General features: G+C 61.1%; 1 protein-coding gene across 7 annotated transcripts in view; it reads left to right on the top strand.

Moving 5' to 3' along the window:
* Positions 1-14,207, top strand: part of PHC2 (polyhomeotic homolog 2) — a 142,528-nt gene extending 128,321 nt beyond the window's left edge. For 5 of the 7 annotated variants that reach the window (XM_054009063.1, XM_054009064.1, XM_054009065.1 and 2 more), the window contains 6 exons: positions 6,062-6,264; positions 8,697-8,826; positions 10,190-10,304; positions 10,677-10,818; positions 11,382-11,673; positions 12,743-14,207. In XM_054009063.1, coding sequence (XP_053865038.1) covers positions 6,062-6,264; positions 8,697-8,826; positions 10,190-10,304; positions 10,677-10,818; positions 11,382-11,673; positions 12,743-12,897 — 1,037 coding nt within the window. In that variant the 3' untranslated portion in view covers positions 12,898-14,207. Of the gene's footprint in view, positions 1-37; positions 568-3,687; positions 3,762-6,061; positions 6,265-8,696; positions 8,827-10,189; positions 10,305-10,676; positions 10,819-11,381; positions 11,674-12,742 lie in introns of those variants that run through there. The other 2 variants (XM_054009069.1, XM_054009070.1) reach the window with 2 other exon arrangements.
* The last annotated feature ends 1,817 nt before the right edge of the window (positions 14,208-16,024 follow it).

The following is a 16,024-nucleotide window of genomic DNA, read 5'->3' as shown; positions in this document are numbered from 1 at the left end:
TACAAAGCGGCCGACGCGCCCTGCCCGCTCCCCCCGCGCAGGCTGCGCGCACTCGCATTGTCTGCGCCGCCCGCGACCGCCTTGCCCAGCCTCGGAGCGACTGAGCGCGGCCAAGCCGGCGGGGCGGGGCGGCCGGGGGATGCGGCCGGTTGCGCCCGCTGCCTGACGCCGCCCGGGAGCCGGAGCGGAGACGCGAGGGGCCGGTGCCATCGCAGAGCTCGAGCGCAGCCCGGCCCGGGGCCGCGACCGCTCCCGCTCCCGCCTGCCCGAGGCCGGGCCCAGCCTGACCCCGGGGCCGGGCGGGGCATTTCTCCGCCGCCCCCAGCGCCGGGGCGGCGGCTCCTTTGTCTCGACCTCCTCCGATGCCCCGGCGCGGGCGGCCGGAGGCTGCGCTGGGGGCTCCAGGCCGGAGCTGGCTCCCCTCCCAGCCGTAGCGCCCGGGCGCAGGGAGCGGCAGCGGGGCTGGCCCTTTGTTTGTGCCGAGCGCTCGTTCCGGAGATGGGGCTCCGGGGGGGCCACCCCCGGGCGGGATCGCGGGACCGGCCGCTGCGCCTTTGATTCGCTCAGGTTAGTGCTCGCGGCCGGGCTCCGGATACACAGCGCAGCGCAGCTCCCGGGTTCAGCGGAGGACACGAGGGGCGGGGGCGTGGGAGGGGAAGGGGAGGCGGGGAGCCTAGCTGCCGGGGGCGCTGGAGGGAGCCATGGAAGTTGCAGCCCAGCGGACCCCGGCAGCCCAGTGGGGTGTCTCCTTGGCACACGAGGAGGAGGGGTTGGCGGGGGAAACTGCCAGTCCGGGGCTGGACCAGTTGCCCCTCTGCTGCTGTGCAGCGTGTGGCCAATGGGGGAGGGGGTTGTGCCCTGGGGCTTATGTGGTTCGTGTGACCAGGCTGGTAGATACATTGCGTGTTGCATCTTTGCTAGAGGGACGCTGTAGCTGCCCCCGGTAGGCTGGAAAAATCCAGATCCTGCTGGAACCCGTGTGCATGCACATTCCTGACCCGGCTTTCAAAGGTGCTGCGCATCCATCGCTCCCAGTGACTTCACCTGGCGTTGTGGGCACCAGCACCATCCGGCACTGGGCCCCAGAAGTATTCAGCATTCAGTGCTGATGCAGAGTGAACCACAAAGGCCTGGACATAAGTAGGTGGCTGAAAACTCAAGAGCCAGCTCCTCACACCAGCCTCAACGTAGAGTGTGAATCAGCCACTAGGCTGAGGCTGCCAAAGTATGATTGGAGCTGCATTGTAACCCAGGCTGGGGAAGGAGGGTGTGGGGGGTAGGATAGGCCTGGTCCCTAGGATGTGCCAGGACCCCTTCTTCCCTCTGCTCTCAGCCTGGCATGGCCAGAGTACATGTTGCAGATGGTGATGGGGGAGGCAGTGAGCGTGGGGTTTTCTGGTGAGGATTTCCCAGGCTCCAAAGGATCCCTGTTCTGTGTCTCTTCTGCTTCTGATCTCAGAGGGGCTGGTGGGTTCCCTGGAATACTCACTGCGTGGCAGGAAGGGGGCTGGCTGCTTCAGGGGGTTAAGAGTCTTGACTCTAGCTCAGGCTAGTGGAGTGCTGTTCTCAAATAGCTTCAGGAGCCTCTAGGTGCAACGAGTTGAGGGGTCTCAGCTGACAGGTGTCCACATGACAAGGAATCCACCCTCGCAGTTGTCACTGTTGGGGCCGCTTGTCTGGCAGCCTCTGCAGAAAAGAAAAGGATGATTGAGCCATGGAGACTGAGCTCCCCTCTCGCTCCGGGGTGGGGGGTGTGTGTGCGCTAGCTCAGGGAGGAATGATGCTGCTCCCCCTGCGGCGCATGGAGGCCTCCGGCAACTTTTGCAGAGTGACACTGATGTTAAAGGGGTCCCAGAGTATGCGGCGCCACCCCCCCAGCACCAACCAGCCTGAGCTGTTTACAGCTGCCTGTAGATCGTCTATCCCCTCGGATTGCAAATGCTGCTTTCCCTGGGGGAGTGTTGCAGAGATACCCCATCTCCGCACAGAGGATTACCCACTGCCACAGCGCCCTTTGCACAGCAGGAGTCTTCCCTCTCCCCCAGAGCATGGCTCCCCAGCACCGGGACTGCACTTCCTGGGTGGCCAGAGCCTTTGATCTCATCACACCAGCACTACGCCCAGCTGGGCTTTTGATGCAATTGATCTCCCTGGGCTGGAGCAGCTGGAGTCCCAAGTCTGGTCTGCTTCTGGACTTGCTAATACTTCATCCTTTGTTCCTGGAAACGCCTGCCCCAGGCTCTGGGCTCCCTGTCCCTGGGGTGCCCTATTGCTTGCTTTGACCTGGATCATCTCCTTGTCCAGCAGCTCCTGGGACTTGCTCCCGAATCTCTCCGTCCCCATCTGCCATCTCCTTTGGCCTTTGCTCCAGGAACTCCCTGAAGTGTGTGGACTCCCTCCTCCTCGGCCTGGCTCCTCGGGGCCATTGTTCTCCTTAACTCAGGCTCCTGCTTTGCTCCCAGTCCCAGGAACCTCAAGGCAATCCGTGACCCTCTCTCTGTTGTCTGTCTGTGGCCCTGTCAATGGCACCACCCTGTGGTCTGGGGGGGCCCTGCTGGGGCTGGACTCCATGGTCTCCTTGTGATGCAGAGTGCTACACCCAACCTCACAGGCTTTCCAGCTGCTTCCAGGCTCAGTCCAGTCCCCCTTCTGGCATCTCCAGTCACCCCACCTGCCGACCTCCAATCGCACAGGCCCTTCTCTGGGGGGAGACCGGGTTCTGGGGTCCCCATTCTACTGCCACTTCCCAGCCACCCTCAGCTGGCTTTCCTGTCAATCCGCCTTTTCATTCTGGGGCTGAGTGTCGTTCCTCCTCCTTGGCAATGGGCAGAGACCCTGACCCTCGCATCGTTAGTCACGTTCTCCTGTCTGCCCCCATGGGGGAAGAGGGCAGGATCTCAGTGTTTGAGAGGAGCCTCCCTGGGTCCCCCTCCCCCTGTTGTGGCTGAGCTGTAGGGAGCACAGAGGGTCCTAGCCTGCGCTCAGACTCCTCTTCAGAGCCGTGGGTGTGTCCTGGTTCCTGTGCCGCTCTCGTCTCATCACCCTGAACGCCCCATCCTGCCCACTGCGCCTTAATGGGGGGGCTGCAGCTGCGTGGGGGGGGAGGAGCCTCAATTCCAGCCATGGGGGTGGGGGGGGTTCTCTAATTGCAAACTCTGCACAGGTGGTGTTTTCTTGGTCTTGTCCTGACTAGATGATCTCTTGAGGCCCCTTCCAGCCCTGCTTTTCTAGGATTATCAGCCCCCTCCTGCTGCCCCATCTCGTCTGCCCACCCCATTCCCATCTGCTCCCCTCATTCGCACAGTCTGTGCACTACACTGCCTGCACGCGCCCCCACAGTCTGCACCTACACGCACGCTGTCAGTGCATTGCGTGTGCAGACTACTCGGCCCGCAACCATGCCCAGCAGCCAGCTTCCACCCCTTCCCTGGCCTAAACTCTCCAGGGGCAGTAAGTTAAACCGCAGCCTGCTTGCCCTGCCCTAGCCTAGCCTAGCCACATTGTTCTCCTAATAGGAGCCAATGAGACTCCAGCAGGGGCTGGGCCCAGCCAGCGCATGCCGGTTCTGGGAACATCCTGCTCCCAGCCACACTGGGCCCCTGCCCGCTGCATGTGTTTAATGTTTAATGACTGCTGCACTGATGTTTGCTGGGAAGGCGGGGGCAGAGATGGGAGGAGGTGCTAGCGCTGTGCAGCAAAGGGACCTGCTTTAGAGTCCAGGGGGTGAAACCACAAGCCCTGCAAGAGTCTCCCCAGCTCAGGTCAGTGAATCCCTTTCTGCCCTACAAAGGAGGGAGAAGAAAACTCCACCCTCTGGGGAGGGAAAGGGTGCTTGGCTGGGAGGATGGGAGGGGCGGCGATTCCCCCTGCCATGGACGTAAGGCGCACTGACGTCACAGTGGTGGGGGTGAGAGAGGCCCATTTGGGCTCCTTTGCAGGGGCTTGGGGGGTGGCACACCCATGGGACTCGGCTCTGCTGGGAACCAGGCCTGCCCTGGCCTGTGCTGCTCTCCGTCCATGTAGGGGGTTAGGCTGTACAGACCCACTGCGACCACAAGGTTTGCAGCCAGCAAATCACTGGGCTGCTGCATTGGCTGCCTCGGAGTCCTCATGCTGCTTCCCGTGAGGGATTCTGGGTAGTGTAGTCCAAGGCAGATTTCCTGCAATGAGAACTACTTGGATGTGCGCTGACACCGCATGCCCATTTAGCTGCCTTGCAGTGCTCTCAGCCCTGGCTCTGCCCCAGGTGTTACTTTGCACAGTCATACTGAGAAGAGGCGCCGTGGCAGGGTGCCGGGGTAACCTGGGGGATGGCACAGATTTGCCATGAGAGGCTCCTTGCTGCTAAGACAGAGGCACATGCCTCCAGGGCTCTGCGGTGCTCTGGTGCCATAAATCCCCTGGCTGTGCCCTGCTAGCTCTGTTCTCATGGCCTAGCCCTGCCCAGGTGGCCAGAGCAGCACCTCAGGGGCAAAGGGTCTGGTGGTGGGACAGGCATCCCACACATGTGGCCTCTTCTGGTTATGTTTTAGCCTTGAGCCAGTGGGGATGCTGTCATGGGGGGAGAGAGGGGCATGGACATCACGGGCCCCAGCTCCATAAGGGCTCTGCACCCAGTGTGCCTGTTCTGAGAGTCTGGCCTTATGGCCCCCCCGTGCTATTGGCCCCTGTGATGGCGTTTATTGGACACCTGCCCACATGGAGCTAGGCTGAGCCCTGCCAAACTTGGTTTGTGCGGCCAGAGAGCAGCCACAGTGAACAGGGGGCACTGGCGCACTCCCCCACTGCCAGCCGGGACTCGACTTCTATGCGTTCCCTAGCATCCAAAGGCTCCATAGCCGGTTTGTGGGCCCTGCACTCCACTTGCTCTTCCTTGTGTCGGGCAACCAGGGCTGAGGCTCTGCTGATGGCCAGGCAGCCCTTCCTGTTCTGCACAGATTCTTATACCGCTCTCCGCACCTTGGTATCAGGGCTGGCCGCAGCATAACCTAGAGTAGCCCTGGAAAGCTTTGCAATCTGGATCACTCCAGGATCTCTGTTCTCTGTGCTGCTGGCCCCTCAGGGACCCTCCTGTGCCGGGGGAGCAGGTGGCACTTAGGACAGTGTCCAGGGGCTGCAGCAGAGGGGGAATCGCTCCCCTACTTGGCAGGGATCCCCTTGGTGCCAGATTGTATGCGGGAGCCTCCTCGGAGCACCCAGAGCCTCTCACCCCCCATCCCAGCTGGCTCCGCTCCCAGCCCCCTGCCCTCCTGTAGCAGAGTGTCTGATGGGGCTGGAGAGGCCCGCTGCCTGGCACTGTGGATAAGGCTCCGGTGTCCGTCTAGGCCCCTAGCAGCTCAGAAGGACAGTCAGTATGGGGTCCCCATGCTTCATTGCTTGAATACCCCAGCTTAAGTGCCGGGGTGATGGAGTGTGTGTGGGGGGGGGAGGCGGGGGTGCTGTGCACAGGACCTGCTGTATTTTAGTGTATCCTCTGTAGAGATTGGGCCCCTCTAATTCCAGATCCTCTGGGCACAGTGGAGTCAGCTGCCCACAGACCTCCTGGCGCTCCCCTCTGTTCATTGTGCCTGGGAGAGTCGCAGCTGGAGGGGAGTGTGCTCTGTCCATTGACTCTGCCCATGGGGGTTCTTGGAGAGCATTCAGCTCCATACAATCCAGCCTGTGTGCGCCGGCTGGCGGGGGGAGAGTGCCATGTGACTGGCTGCGCTGGGCCATTCATCCGTCCCGGGGGGACAGCCGGGGAGTCAGCTGTATGGTAATGGCTGCCCCACTGAACAGTGTGGGGGCAGATCCCACACAGGCTGCTAATCCTACTAAGATCAACTGCCTTGCCACATGCCCGCCCCACCTGGGGGGAGCAAGGGGATGGGAGGCCTGGCCCACCCTGCCTCTCCTAGCCGTGTGTGCGCATGCTTATTGCACTCTGGGCGTGCTGTCACTGCTCGCGCTGGCTGCGTTCTCTGTGGCGGTGTGCGCACATCGTTGTCACCAGTTGTGGATGTATTTGTGTGTCTCTGTGCAAGCCCCACCCCTGCAGCTCAATCTCGTCTCCCCCCTGCAGAGCCGGGACAGGACCGTGTTCATGTGCAGAACGACCCCAGCAGCCCCGGCATGACATCAGGGAACGGAAACTCTGCCTCTACTGTCGCTGGCACTGCCCCCCAGAATGGTGAGAATAAACCACCACAGGCCATTGTGAAACCCCAAGTCCTGACGCATGTTATCGAAGGGTTTGTGATCCAGGAGGGGGCAGAGCCGTTCCCGGTACGCACCTTCTTCTTTTCCCCTCTTTACGCTGTTCGCTTTTTGTGTTCTCGCTTTGGCGCACGCGCAGGTCTTGCTCCCACTCTGTTTCCCTGACGATAGCAGGAACCAGCTGAGCATAGGCCTCCAGTCTTTGCCGTGCCATGGCTCAGCCTGAGGGGGGCGCTCACCTCTGCTGTGAGAGATGCAGACCCTGCCCCTGCAGTGGGGTGCTATTCTGGGCCAGATGGTCTAATGGTTAGAGCACAGGACTGGGAGTCAGGACTCCTGAGTTCCATTCCTAGCTCTTCCACTGACAGGTGTGATCCTGGGTGAGGCTCCTTTTCAAAAGTGGCCTCTGAATTTGTGTGCCCAGTTTTAGACACTTTGGGCCTTGTTTGGGATGGTGCACGCCCACGGAGGGTGCTCAGCGCTTCAGGAAATGAGGCCCTAGGTGTGTCCACTGGGGCACCTGGGCCCTGAGGTCCCCCAAATCCAAGGCCGCTTTTGAAAAATGGGGGCCTTAGTTGCTCTGCCTCAGTTTCCCCATGCGAGCCATGGGGATAATGAGACTTTGGGAAGCACTGTGGGAGGCGGGGGTGAAAAGCACTAACCCAAGGGTTATGATTCAAACTTGTCGCTGTTTTCAAAGCCCTTGGATTCACCGTGCACGAAGGTGAAAGTGCGGAATGGAATTACTGCCTTTGAAAGGGGCGGGGACGCTTCTGGGCATCGGTTTCAGTTTTATTGTTAACTTTATTTACAAGAACCTTTAACTAAATCTTGTGCTGTTAACCTGTCTGTGCAGCCGCCTAGCAGAACCAAGTGCTCAGGAACTGGGGGTGGGGGGCCTGCAGCCCCGTCAGAGCTTCAGCCTGAGGATAGGAACCCCCCCCCCCCCCCCGCGCTTTGCCAGAGCACTTGGGTCGGTACAGACAGTGACATGCCCAGCTGTGCATTGCATCAAGCGCTCCTGAGGAAGGAGCAGCAGCTGCTGTGCTTACAGGGGTCCATTCCAGCCGTCTCCTCTCCGCCTGGTCTCTGTCCAAAGGGGAATATTCCACTTGGCGCGAAAATGGTCAAGCTGCTTTAGAGCTAGAGAAAAAGATCAACTGTCCTCAGAACAAAAACAAAACCTCCTTCGACACTGTCTTCCCCGGTGAGCTGGCAGGGCAGGAAACAGCCCTCCCTGGGGAGAGAGCCCTGGGGAAAATAACAGAGGGACCTGTGGCACCTTTAAGACTAACAGAAGTATTGGGAGCATAAGCTTTCGTGGGTAAGAACCTCACTTCTTCAGATGCATCTTCTTGCATCTGAAGAAGTGAGGTTCTTACCCACGAAAGCTCATGCTCCCAATACTTCTGTTAGTCTTAAAGGTGCCACAGGACCCTCTGTTGCTTTTTACAGATTCAGACTAACACGGCTACCCTCTGATACTGGGGAAAATAATCAGACAGGTGACTGAGCTGTGAGACTCTGCAAATTGCAGTGGATGAAATTCACCCCCACGCAGAGGCCTAGCATGAGATACGTGCCCTTCCTAAACCTGCGGGATATCGGTGGTGCCGAGGCCTTCTACTGCCCAGGGTGGATTTCACCACTGCTTGTGCGGTTCACATGGCCCTTTGACTCAGGCCGTGATGAGACTGCTTGCAGCAGGTGGGTAATGCAGGATTGGGGCCTGCGTGCATCTGCTGCATGACTGAGGGAGGTTGCACTGAGCATGCGAGCTGGCTGCTGAAGTGGGGAGATGGGGATGAGGCAAAGATCGCGGCACTCTGTGTGGAGGAGAAATGCACCTTAGAGGCACAGGAGAGGGGCGGCTTTCCCCAGCGTGTGGGGCTGAGCAAGTCGTTTCAGCCTCTGGACCTGGCACCCTCTAATACCAGTTTGCTGCAAGCTGGTTGAGCTGGGTTGCCGGCTGGCCTCATGCTTGCAAGTGGTAAGCTGGGAGTTCAGATGGGGCATGGGGAGTGGAGCAGAGCGGTATGGTGGGGTACCTGGACACACGAACTTCCAGCTCCACCTCCAAACCCGAGCGGGGCGTGCCCCTGAGTAACTCCACTCCATGCAGGCCAGGAGCGCCGCTGGTGCAGCAGGGAGCATGGCAGAGCAGCGTGAAGCAGGAGCCTTGCTTTGCTCTGCATCCCTCTGCCCCCTAGCTGGCCCACCAGAGCGGCCTGGCTTGGTGGGTCACTGCTGTTGCCCTTCAGTGGCTGCCTCACTGAGCCGCTAACAGACCTATCGCTGCTGCCAGCTGGGGAAGCTCTCCTCCAACTCCCAACAGCAAAGGTCTGTGGTTTTGGAGCTGAGTTCTGGGGCAGGCACCTGCAGGGAGAAGCCCCCTTCTTTCCACCCACTGCAGGGTTTCTGGAGGCCTGCCGAGAGCCGGCCCAAGGCTGCAGGCAGAGCAGCCCTCTAACCTGTCTCGCCCTGTGTCTCCGGCTCTCCAGGTGGGGCGCTCTTCACTGCTCGTGGGGAATCTCAAGAAGAAGTATGCCCAGGGCCTCTTGGCTGAGAAACTCCCACAGCAGGACAATACAACCACCACTGACTCTGACATGGAGGAGCCCTATCTGCAAGGTAGGCCCCGGCCAGCAGGGGCGCTAGAGAGCTGGGGCGCCTGCCGCTGATTGTCCCATGCCTCTAGTTGGGAGGGAGCAGCCGTCGCATTCGTTAGGAGCTGAGGTCGGGGGCTGCCTGCTCCCTTGGGAACCCAGTGGGTACTGAGGGGCAAACCTTCCCACTGCCCCCACCAGAGGGGACGCTATGGGATGACCAGGCAGAGCAGCCCTCTGCACTATTCCCACTGGGGAGCGGGGGAGGAAGAGACCACAGGGAATAGGGCGGTGGGAGCATGGGCTAGTGGTTAGAGCTGGGAGTCAGGAGACCAGGGTTCTATTTCTGCCTCTGCCACTACCCTCCCAGGTGACTGTGAGAGTCACTTTCCCCTTTTTGTGCCTCAGTTTCCCCAGCCATAAGGTTTGGGGGAGGGGGTGATGATCCTGACTCCCCTCCCAAGGACTGTGAGGGCCCATTGAAGGCTGCACAACACTTTGTGGGGTGAGAAAAGGGCGCTGAGGGTGGAGAACAAGGACAGTGCGGAAGGGGGGAGGGCAGATGAGCTGAGAGGTAGCTGTGCTGGGGAGCTTCTGCTCTCGACCTCCAGCCTATAGGCTTATGGGCTAGGGCCAGGCCTGTCACCTGGGGCCTTTCCAGGGACCCTGGCCTGGCTTCCAGGTTCGGGGGGCAGCCTGGTGTCTGGCAGCAGGACCCATGGAGGGAGCTGGGGGGCCAGGATGCAAAGGGGGGATGAGTCATTCAGACCGATTGTGCAGCAACCATTTGCTAATGTGGGTAAAATGTGTGTGGGGGGGGGACACGTAAAGGCCGAGATGCCTCCAACACCCAGATGTTGTTCAGTCTTCTCAGGGCTGCTGGGTTAAGAGGCAGGAACATCTCGGGGTCCCTGTGCTGCTCCCTCAAGCCCGTGGCTCCAGGAATAACATTCGTTTGCCCACCCACTAAAGCAGGATCCCGTGGCACTCAGAGGCAGGCCAGCCTGCCTGTCTGGCATGGGAGAGCCAGAGTGTCTGCAGGGCGGCTGTATCCCCTCGTCTGGCCTTTAAGAGAGAGGGAACCTTCGGGGGCAGTCACCCCCTCACCTAGAGCAACCCAGGCGCCTGCCGAGAGTGGCCTGCTGGGGGGGCTGTGTGGCCAGGGGAAGCGGGGTAGCGTTCTTGCCTACGGTGGGTGACCTGTGTGTGGCGGGGGGATTGGCTGTGCTGGGAGAGGCACTGCTGGGGGCCAGTGCTGGCCTGTGCCGGGGGGCAGGGTTGCTCTGTCCAGGCAGTGGCTAAGGCCCCGCTGCATGCCAGGCTTGTGCGAGCCGTCACTAAGAGCCGGGTGTGCCTGTGTCTGTCCCTGTGTCCCGCTGTGTCCACAGAATCCAAAGAGGAGGGGAACCCCCCGAAGCTGAAGTGTGAGCTCTGTGGCCGCGTTGACTTCGCCTACAAGTTCAAGAGGTCCAAACGCTTCTGCTCCATGGCCTGTGCCAAGAGGTAACCACTGCTGAGTGGCGCCTGCCCACCCCCCCTCCCCACCCTACCCCCCACAGAGGGGTGCCAGACCCCACTACCACCACAGCCGCCGAGCAGCATTCCCGGCTCTGCTGCTGGGCAAGGCCCCCTAGCATTGCCCAACCCCTTTGTACATGTCAACCCCACCATAGGGCAAAGCCCCCGAGTCCCGCCCCATCCCTCTCAGCATCATCTGCCCCCCAACATGCTGGCTCCAGGGGCCGGGGTGCTGCCTCGTGCAGGGCTCCCCCAGGTGCCATCTGCACCCATCCTGCCACTGTGGGGAGCGAGGCAGGGTTGTGAGGCTGCTGAACTGAGACCCCGTCATTGACCCGCTCCTGGCTCCCCTGGCAGGTACAACGTGGGGTGCACGAAGCGGGTGGGGCTCTTCCACCCTGACCGCAGCAAGCTCCAGAAACCGGGGGCGGCCACGCACGGGCGCCGTCGCACCTGCAAGGGAGCCTTACCTGTCCTCAGCAAGGACACCAAGAAACAGGTGAGCTGCTGTCTACCCCCCGGGGTGGTGATCCTAACCCCCTTCCCTCCCCCAGGAGCTAATGTGTGAGCCTGGGCTGCCCCTTGGCAAATGGCTGCGCCTCTGTGGGCACCCCCTGCTCACCTCAGGGCTGAGGGGCAAGCGCTGCTGCGGGTTCTTGGGCAGATGGGGCTACAATGATCATCACCATCAGTTAGCCCCATTGCCTAGCTGGGAGGGAGGGGCAGTAACATGTGGAGAGGGCATGGGGGCAGGGAGGGAACAGAACCTAAGAACCTCTTGACAGACAATCAACTTTTTGCTGAAGCTGGGACTAGAACTCAGGACTTTGGGCTCCGTCCCCCGCCCTCTAACCACTAGACTGCACTCCCTTCAGCGCCAGCAATAGACCCCAGGAGTCCTGCCCTGGTTCTGAGGATTACACTGCAGCCCTCCCAGAGGGAGCAATAGGACCTAGGTGTCCCGGCTCCCAGTTGCCTGCAGAGCTGAAGAAACTGGGGAGGTGGGTGTTGCACGGGGCGGGGCTGGCCCCTCCATAGGCTGACCTCTCCGCTGCCCCGCAGACTCCGGTGTCCCTCTCCACGGGCTCGGTGCCGCTCTCAGTCACAGCCTCACTTCAGCTCAACCGCAGCCAGGAGGATTCCAGCCGCTGCTCCGATAACTCGAGCTACGAGGAGCCGCTGTCGCCCCTCTCGGCCAGCTCGTCCACCTCACGCCGGCGGCAGGGCGAGCGCGAACTGGAGCTGCCCGACATGCACATGCGGGACCTGGTAGGCATTGGGCACCACTTCCTGCCCAGCGAGCCCACCAAGTGGAATGTGGAGGATGTCTATGAATTCATCCGCTCCTTGCCAGGTGAGGGACCCTCCTGGCCTTGCTCCCCTCCCTGCCACATAGGCCCTGGGCCAGCCAGGGCCTGCAGGATCTTTGAGGCCTGCATGTCGGGGGGGTTGCTTTGCCCACTGCTGACATGTAGCTAGCTCTGGGGTGGAGCCCAGCAGCTGTTCTGTGCTATCCAGCGGGATGGGCTGGAGTTAGCATGGCAAGGAGCAAAGAGCATGGGGGAGCCATGCTTTGACTTCCAGGGAGAAGCTAGTGAGCTAGGCAGCAGGGTTCAACTAGAGTAAACCACTCTGCCCCCAAATCAGAGAGCTGGTGGCCAGGCTGGGAGGCCCCTCAACAGCCACCCTGCCCTCTCTCTCGCCTGTGCTGACCCTGAGTGCCTGCCTCCAGCGCTGGGACTTGGACAGGCCACTGCCCCCCCTCTGTCTGAGCTGTTAGTCTGTCCTGCAGGGGTTCCCCCAGGGGCATTCCTGCACCCCTTGACTGCTCCTGGCCTCTGCCGTCAGCATCCCGCTCCTTCGGCCCCACCTGTCACATCGCTGTGAGATGCCCTGACCTGCCCCTGCTCTTCTGTGTGACGCAGGCAGAGGGTTTGTCTGGGCCTCCCTGGGAGGGAGGAGTCTTCCCAACCCCCCTCCATCAGAAACAAGGCGCCCCGGAGCCGTGTGCTGACTGCCCTTCCAGTGGGGGCAGCGGGTCGCGGCGCATCCCTGCTCCTGCCTCGGGAGCACTGCAGCCACCTGTGGGTGGGACACAGGAGCTATTTAACAGCTCACAGCAAGAGATTGGGCCAGGGACAGAAACACACCTGAGCTAGTTCTGGCCGTGGTGCCTGGGTGCTGGGGTCAGGAGCTGTTCCGTTTTTCTGCCAAGAGGAAGGTCCCAGCACAACGGGCTGCGTGCGAGGGGACAGCACTCCCTGCCAGTCCTGTTCCCCCGCACTGCCTCAGGCTCCCATCCAGCCCTGAGCCAGCACAGATCTGCTTGGCGTAGGGAGCCGGAGAGGGCAGAGCTGGCCTGCGGGGGAGCAGTGGGTGGCTGGGCTGGCGCCCATGCTGATGGCCTCACTGGCTCCCTGCAGGGTGCCAGGAGATTGCGGAGGAGTTCCGCGCCCAGGAGATCGACGGGCAGGCCCTGCTGCTGTTGAAGGAGGATCACCTCATGAGCGCCATGAACATCAAGCTGGGCCCGGCGCTGAAGATCTATGCCCGCATCAGCATGCTCAAGGACTCCTAGAGGCGCCCGCATGCGTGGCATGGGCAGCCCCCCTGGACACTCCCGCACAGGGCAGAGGCACCTGCCTACAGAAGCCCTTTGGGGACCGGCTGTCGCTAGGAGCTGGGGGGACGACATTGGGCCCATGAGCTCCCTGTGGCCCGGAGCACAAAGGGCCCCTGAATCCCAGAGCTAGGGTCTGCCTGGATCCCCGTCTTCCCACCTCCTGGCTGGGGCAGAGGCTGGGTCTTGTGGGGCTGTACATATTCTGTAGCATTAGCTTTCCCTTCTGCAGCCCCAGCCTGCCCCATGGTGCACGGGGAGAGGGGGTCGTGGCTGCAGGGCAGGCTGGGGCTGTTCAACGGGCAGTGCCCCCCTGGCCGGGTGCTGGCTGGTATTAGGCAGGGCTGGGCTGATTTTCCCCTGTACCCGCCTGGCTGTGTGACCCACAGGAGCCCCACTCCCCTCTCTAGCTCCTCAGCTACCCCCTCCCGCCAAGAACTGCAGACTTGCCACCCCCGGAGAGGCTGAGGGGCTCGTGCTGGACCCAACCCCCGACTCTCAATGCCAAACAGGACGGTTGCCTTAAAGTTGTGTGTGGTTGTGGTGCCAGGCACTGCCCCCCACCCCTGGCAGGGGGCCACTTCCTGCCCCCCCCCCGTGTGCTCCAAGCCCGTGGCCGAGGCTGCTGGGGGGGGGCAGTGTGTCATGTGGCTCAGACTGTTCACGCGGAAGCCAGCATGTCCCACTGGGGATGGCTCCTGGGTGGTGGGGGCCCGGCTCCTGGGACAGCACAGGGGGGAGCAGGCTCCTGGCTGGCTGAGGGGGGGAAGAGTGCCCAGTGCCCCTTGGCAGGGGGCTGCATTGCAGCAGGGCCTGCTATGTTCCCTGGGCATGGACACCGCTGGCCCCAGTGGCCCAAGAGCATCTGTGCTGTGGAGGGGGCAGGGTGGGTGTCCCTCCAGGCTCCTGGTGCCAGTGTAGCGGCTAATGCTAGCAGAGCTGTCCCCCACGCTGGCTTGGGGGGCATCTGCACAGGCCTTCCTGGGGATTCCCTTAGCGCCTGTCCTCAGGCTGCCATAATACGGCCGAAGCTGCCTGTATGCACCAGGGTGGGGGGCTCTAAGCCCCAGTGAGAATCATTCCTCTTTTGAGTTGGGGAGATATGCAGCTCCATCTTCCCCTCCACACAGCAGAGCTGCCGGCTGCAAGCGTCCCCCAGCAGGTAGGGAGCTGCTCCCGGCTCTAGACTGAGGGAGGCTGGGCTGGGAAGGTCTTTTTAAAACCCTTTTTTTCCTGTTGGTTTTTAATAAACGTTACAAAAAACTCCACCAACCTCCGCGCGGGGGCTTTTCTGGGCCTAGGAGCGTGCTGGGCACCAGCCACCCTTCTGCTGGTGAGTAACACCGGTGGGGGCTCGGCTGGGTGGAACGTTTCATCACTGCCCTGCCCGGGGTGGAGACCTGCTACCTGGGTGATGGTTTGACACTGCAGGCTCTGGCAGCGCAGCGTTGACTCAGGTTTACCCAGTCTCCCCACTGCTAAGAGCTGGAAATGAGTGGGGGTGTGGAGAGAGGGTTGAATGAAAGGGTACAAGGGGGAGAGGAGCCAGTGTCAGCCCTGTTGCGTGGCTGGAGCTCGTGAAATCCACGAGGAAGGGGCAGGGTGAGAGTCCCTGTTCTGTTGGGTTGACACTGAGCAGGGCCCAGGGGCCAGAATTCTTCTTTTCACTTTTGAAAATGTTTTTCAAAACTGAAACTTCTAAGCCAGAAAATTGGCTGCCCTCTGCCCCAACCAGGTGGGCCAGGGAAGGGGGCAGAGAGTTGGAAACCAACAAATGAAAAAACACCAAACCCCTTGGAGAGGCCCCAAACAGGAGCAGGGGGAGCCCTGAGAGTCCTGGGGTATGTCTTCACTACCCGCGTATTGGCGGGTAGCAATTGATTTATCTGGGATCGATGTATTGCGTCTCGTTAAGACGTAATATATCGATCCCAGAACGTGCTCACTGTCGACTCTGAACTCCACCTGAGCGAGCGGCGGTAGCGCAGTCAACGGGGGAGCCGTGGCTGTCGATTCCCGGGCTGTGTGGACCCCAGGTAATTCCATCCAAGATACTTCGACTTCAGCTACGCTCTTCTGAAGTTGTGTATCTTGGATCAGTTCTCCCTAAGTGTAGACCAGCCCCTGGAAAACTTGGGAAACCAACTGGTCTCACAAACCTGGTTTCTGAAAAACGCCTGTTTCTTGGCAAAACAGTCAATCTGTCCCCAGCTCTGTTTGTATCCTTCACTCTTCTCCCCCTCCTGCAAAGTCTCAGCCTGGTAGCTGAGCACCTCCCAGTCTTCAGTGGATTTAGCCTCATGTAGGGCAGGGCTGTTATCCCTGTGGGGGAAACTGAGGCACAAAAGCCCAGATCCCTAAAGGTAGGTGGCCCCCTAACTCATGTTGAGCTCAATGGAAAATCTCATCTCTGAAGATCTGTGCCTAAGTGTCTTTCCCAGGCAGGGCCTTGATCCCAGGTCTCTCCCACCCCAGCCTAGAGTGTGGCACTCACTTGCCCTTGGTGGTGGCAGCACTTTGGATTCTGGCTGCCGGGGGGGCAGCAGGGAGCGTGTGCTCCAGGCTGCAGTGCCAAGGAGCTGAGCACGCTCCGGGGAGTTGCAGGGGCAGTGGTGGCCATGTCAGCAGCCCTTTGCTGAGGCTGCATATGCTGGATGCTCCCGTTGGCTTCAGTGGGAGCAGCTGTAGCATCCGGTCCTGCAAGGTGCCAGTAGCGCCGTTTGTGCCGGGGCTCAGGCCCTGCTCAGCTAGCCCACAAGTCCAAAGTCCCCCCAACCCTGGCTCAGTACCCTCCCACCACCCCCTTCACTTGCAAGGGTCAAAGCAGGAGTGCTGGTGGGGGGTGGGGCTTAGCACCACATTAGAATAGAGAGTCTGGCAGCTTAGCCCCCCCCTCATCTGGAGTTTAGGAGCAGGTTAAATCTCCCTCTGGACGTTTCTTGGCTCTGAGGGGTGCTGGGGGCCACGGGGCGAGGAGGGCACAACACTGTGCTGCTGCTCAAGGTTTCCACGCCTGGGGGTAAGTTGCAGGTTAACCTCGACACGCGGGGAGGCTTTGCAAACTGCCCAGGGAATGACACAGCGG

This window comes from Malaclemys terrapin, chromosome 19 (genome assembly GCF_027887155.1).
Source record: "Malaclemys terrapin pileata isolate rMalTer1 chromosome 19, rMalTer1.hap1, whole genome shotgun sequence".
Classification (NCBI taxonomy): Eukaryota; Metazoa; Chordata; order Testudines; family Emydidae; genus Malaclemys; species Malaclemys terrapin.
This window is presented reverse-complemented; position numbering and strand designations above follow the sequence as displayed.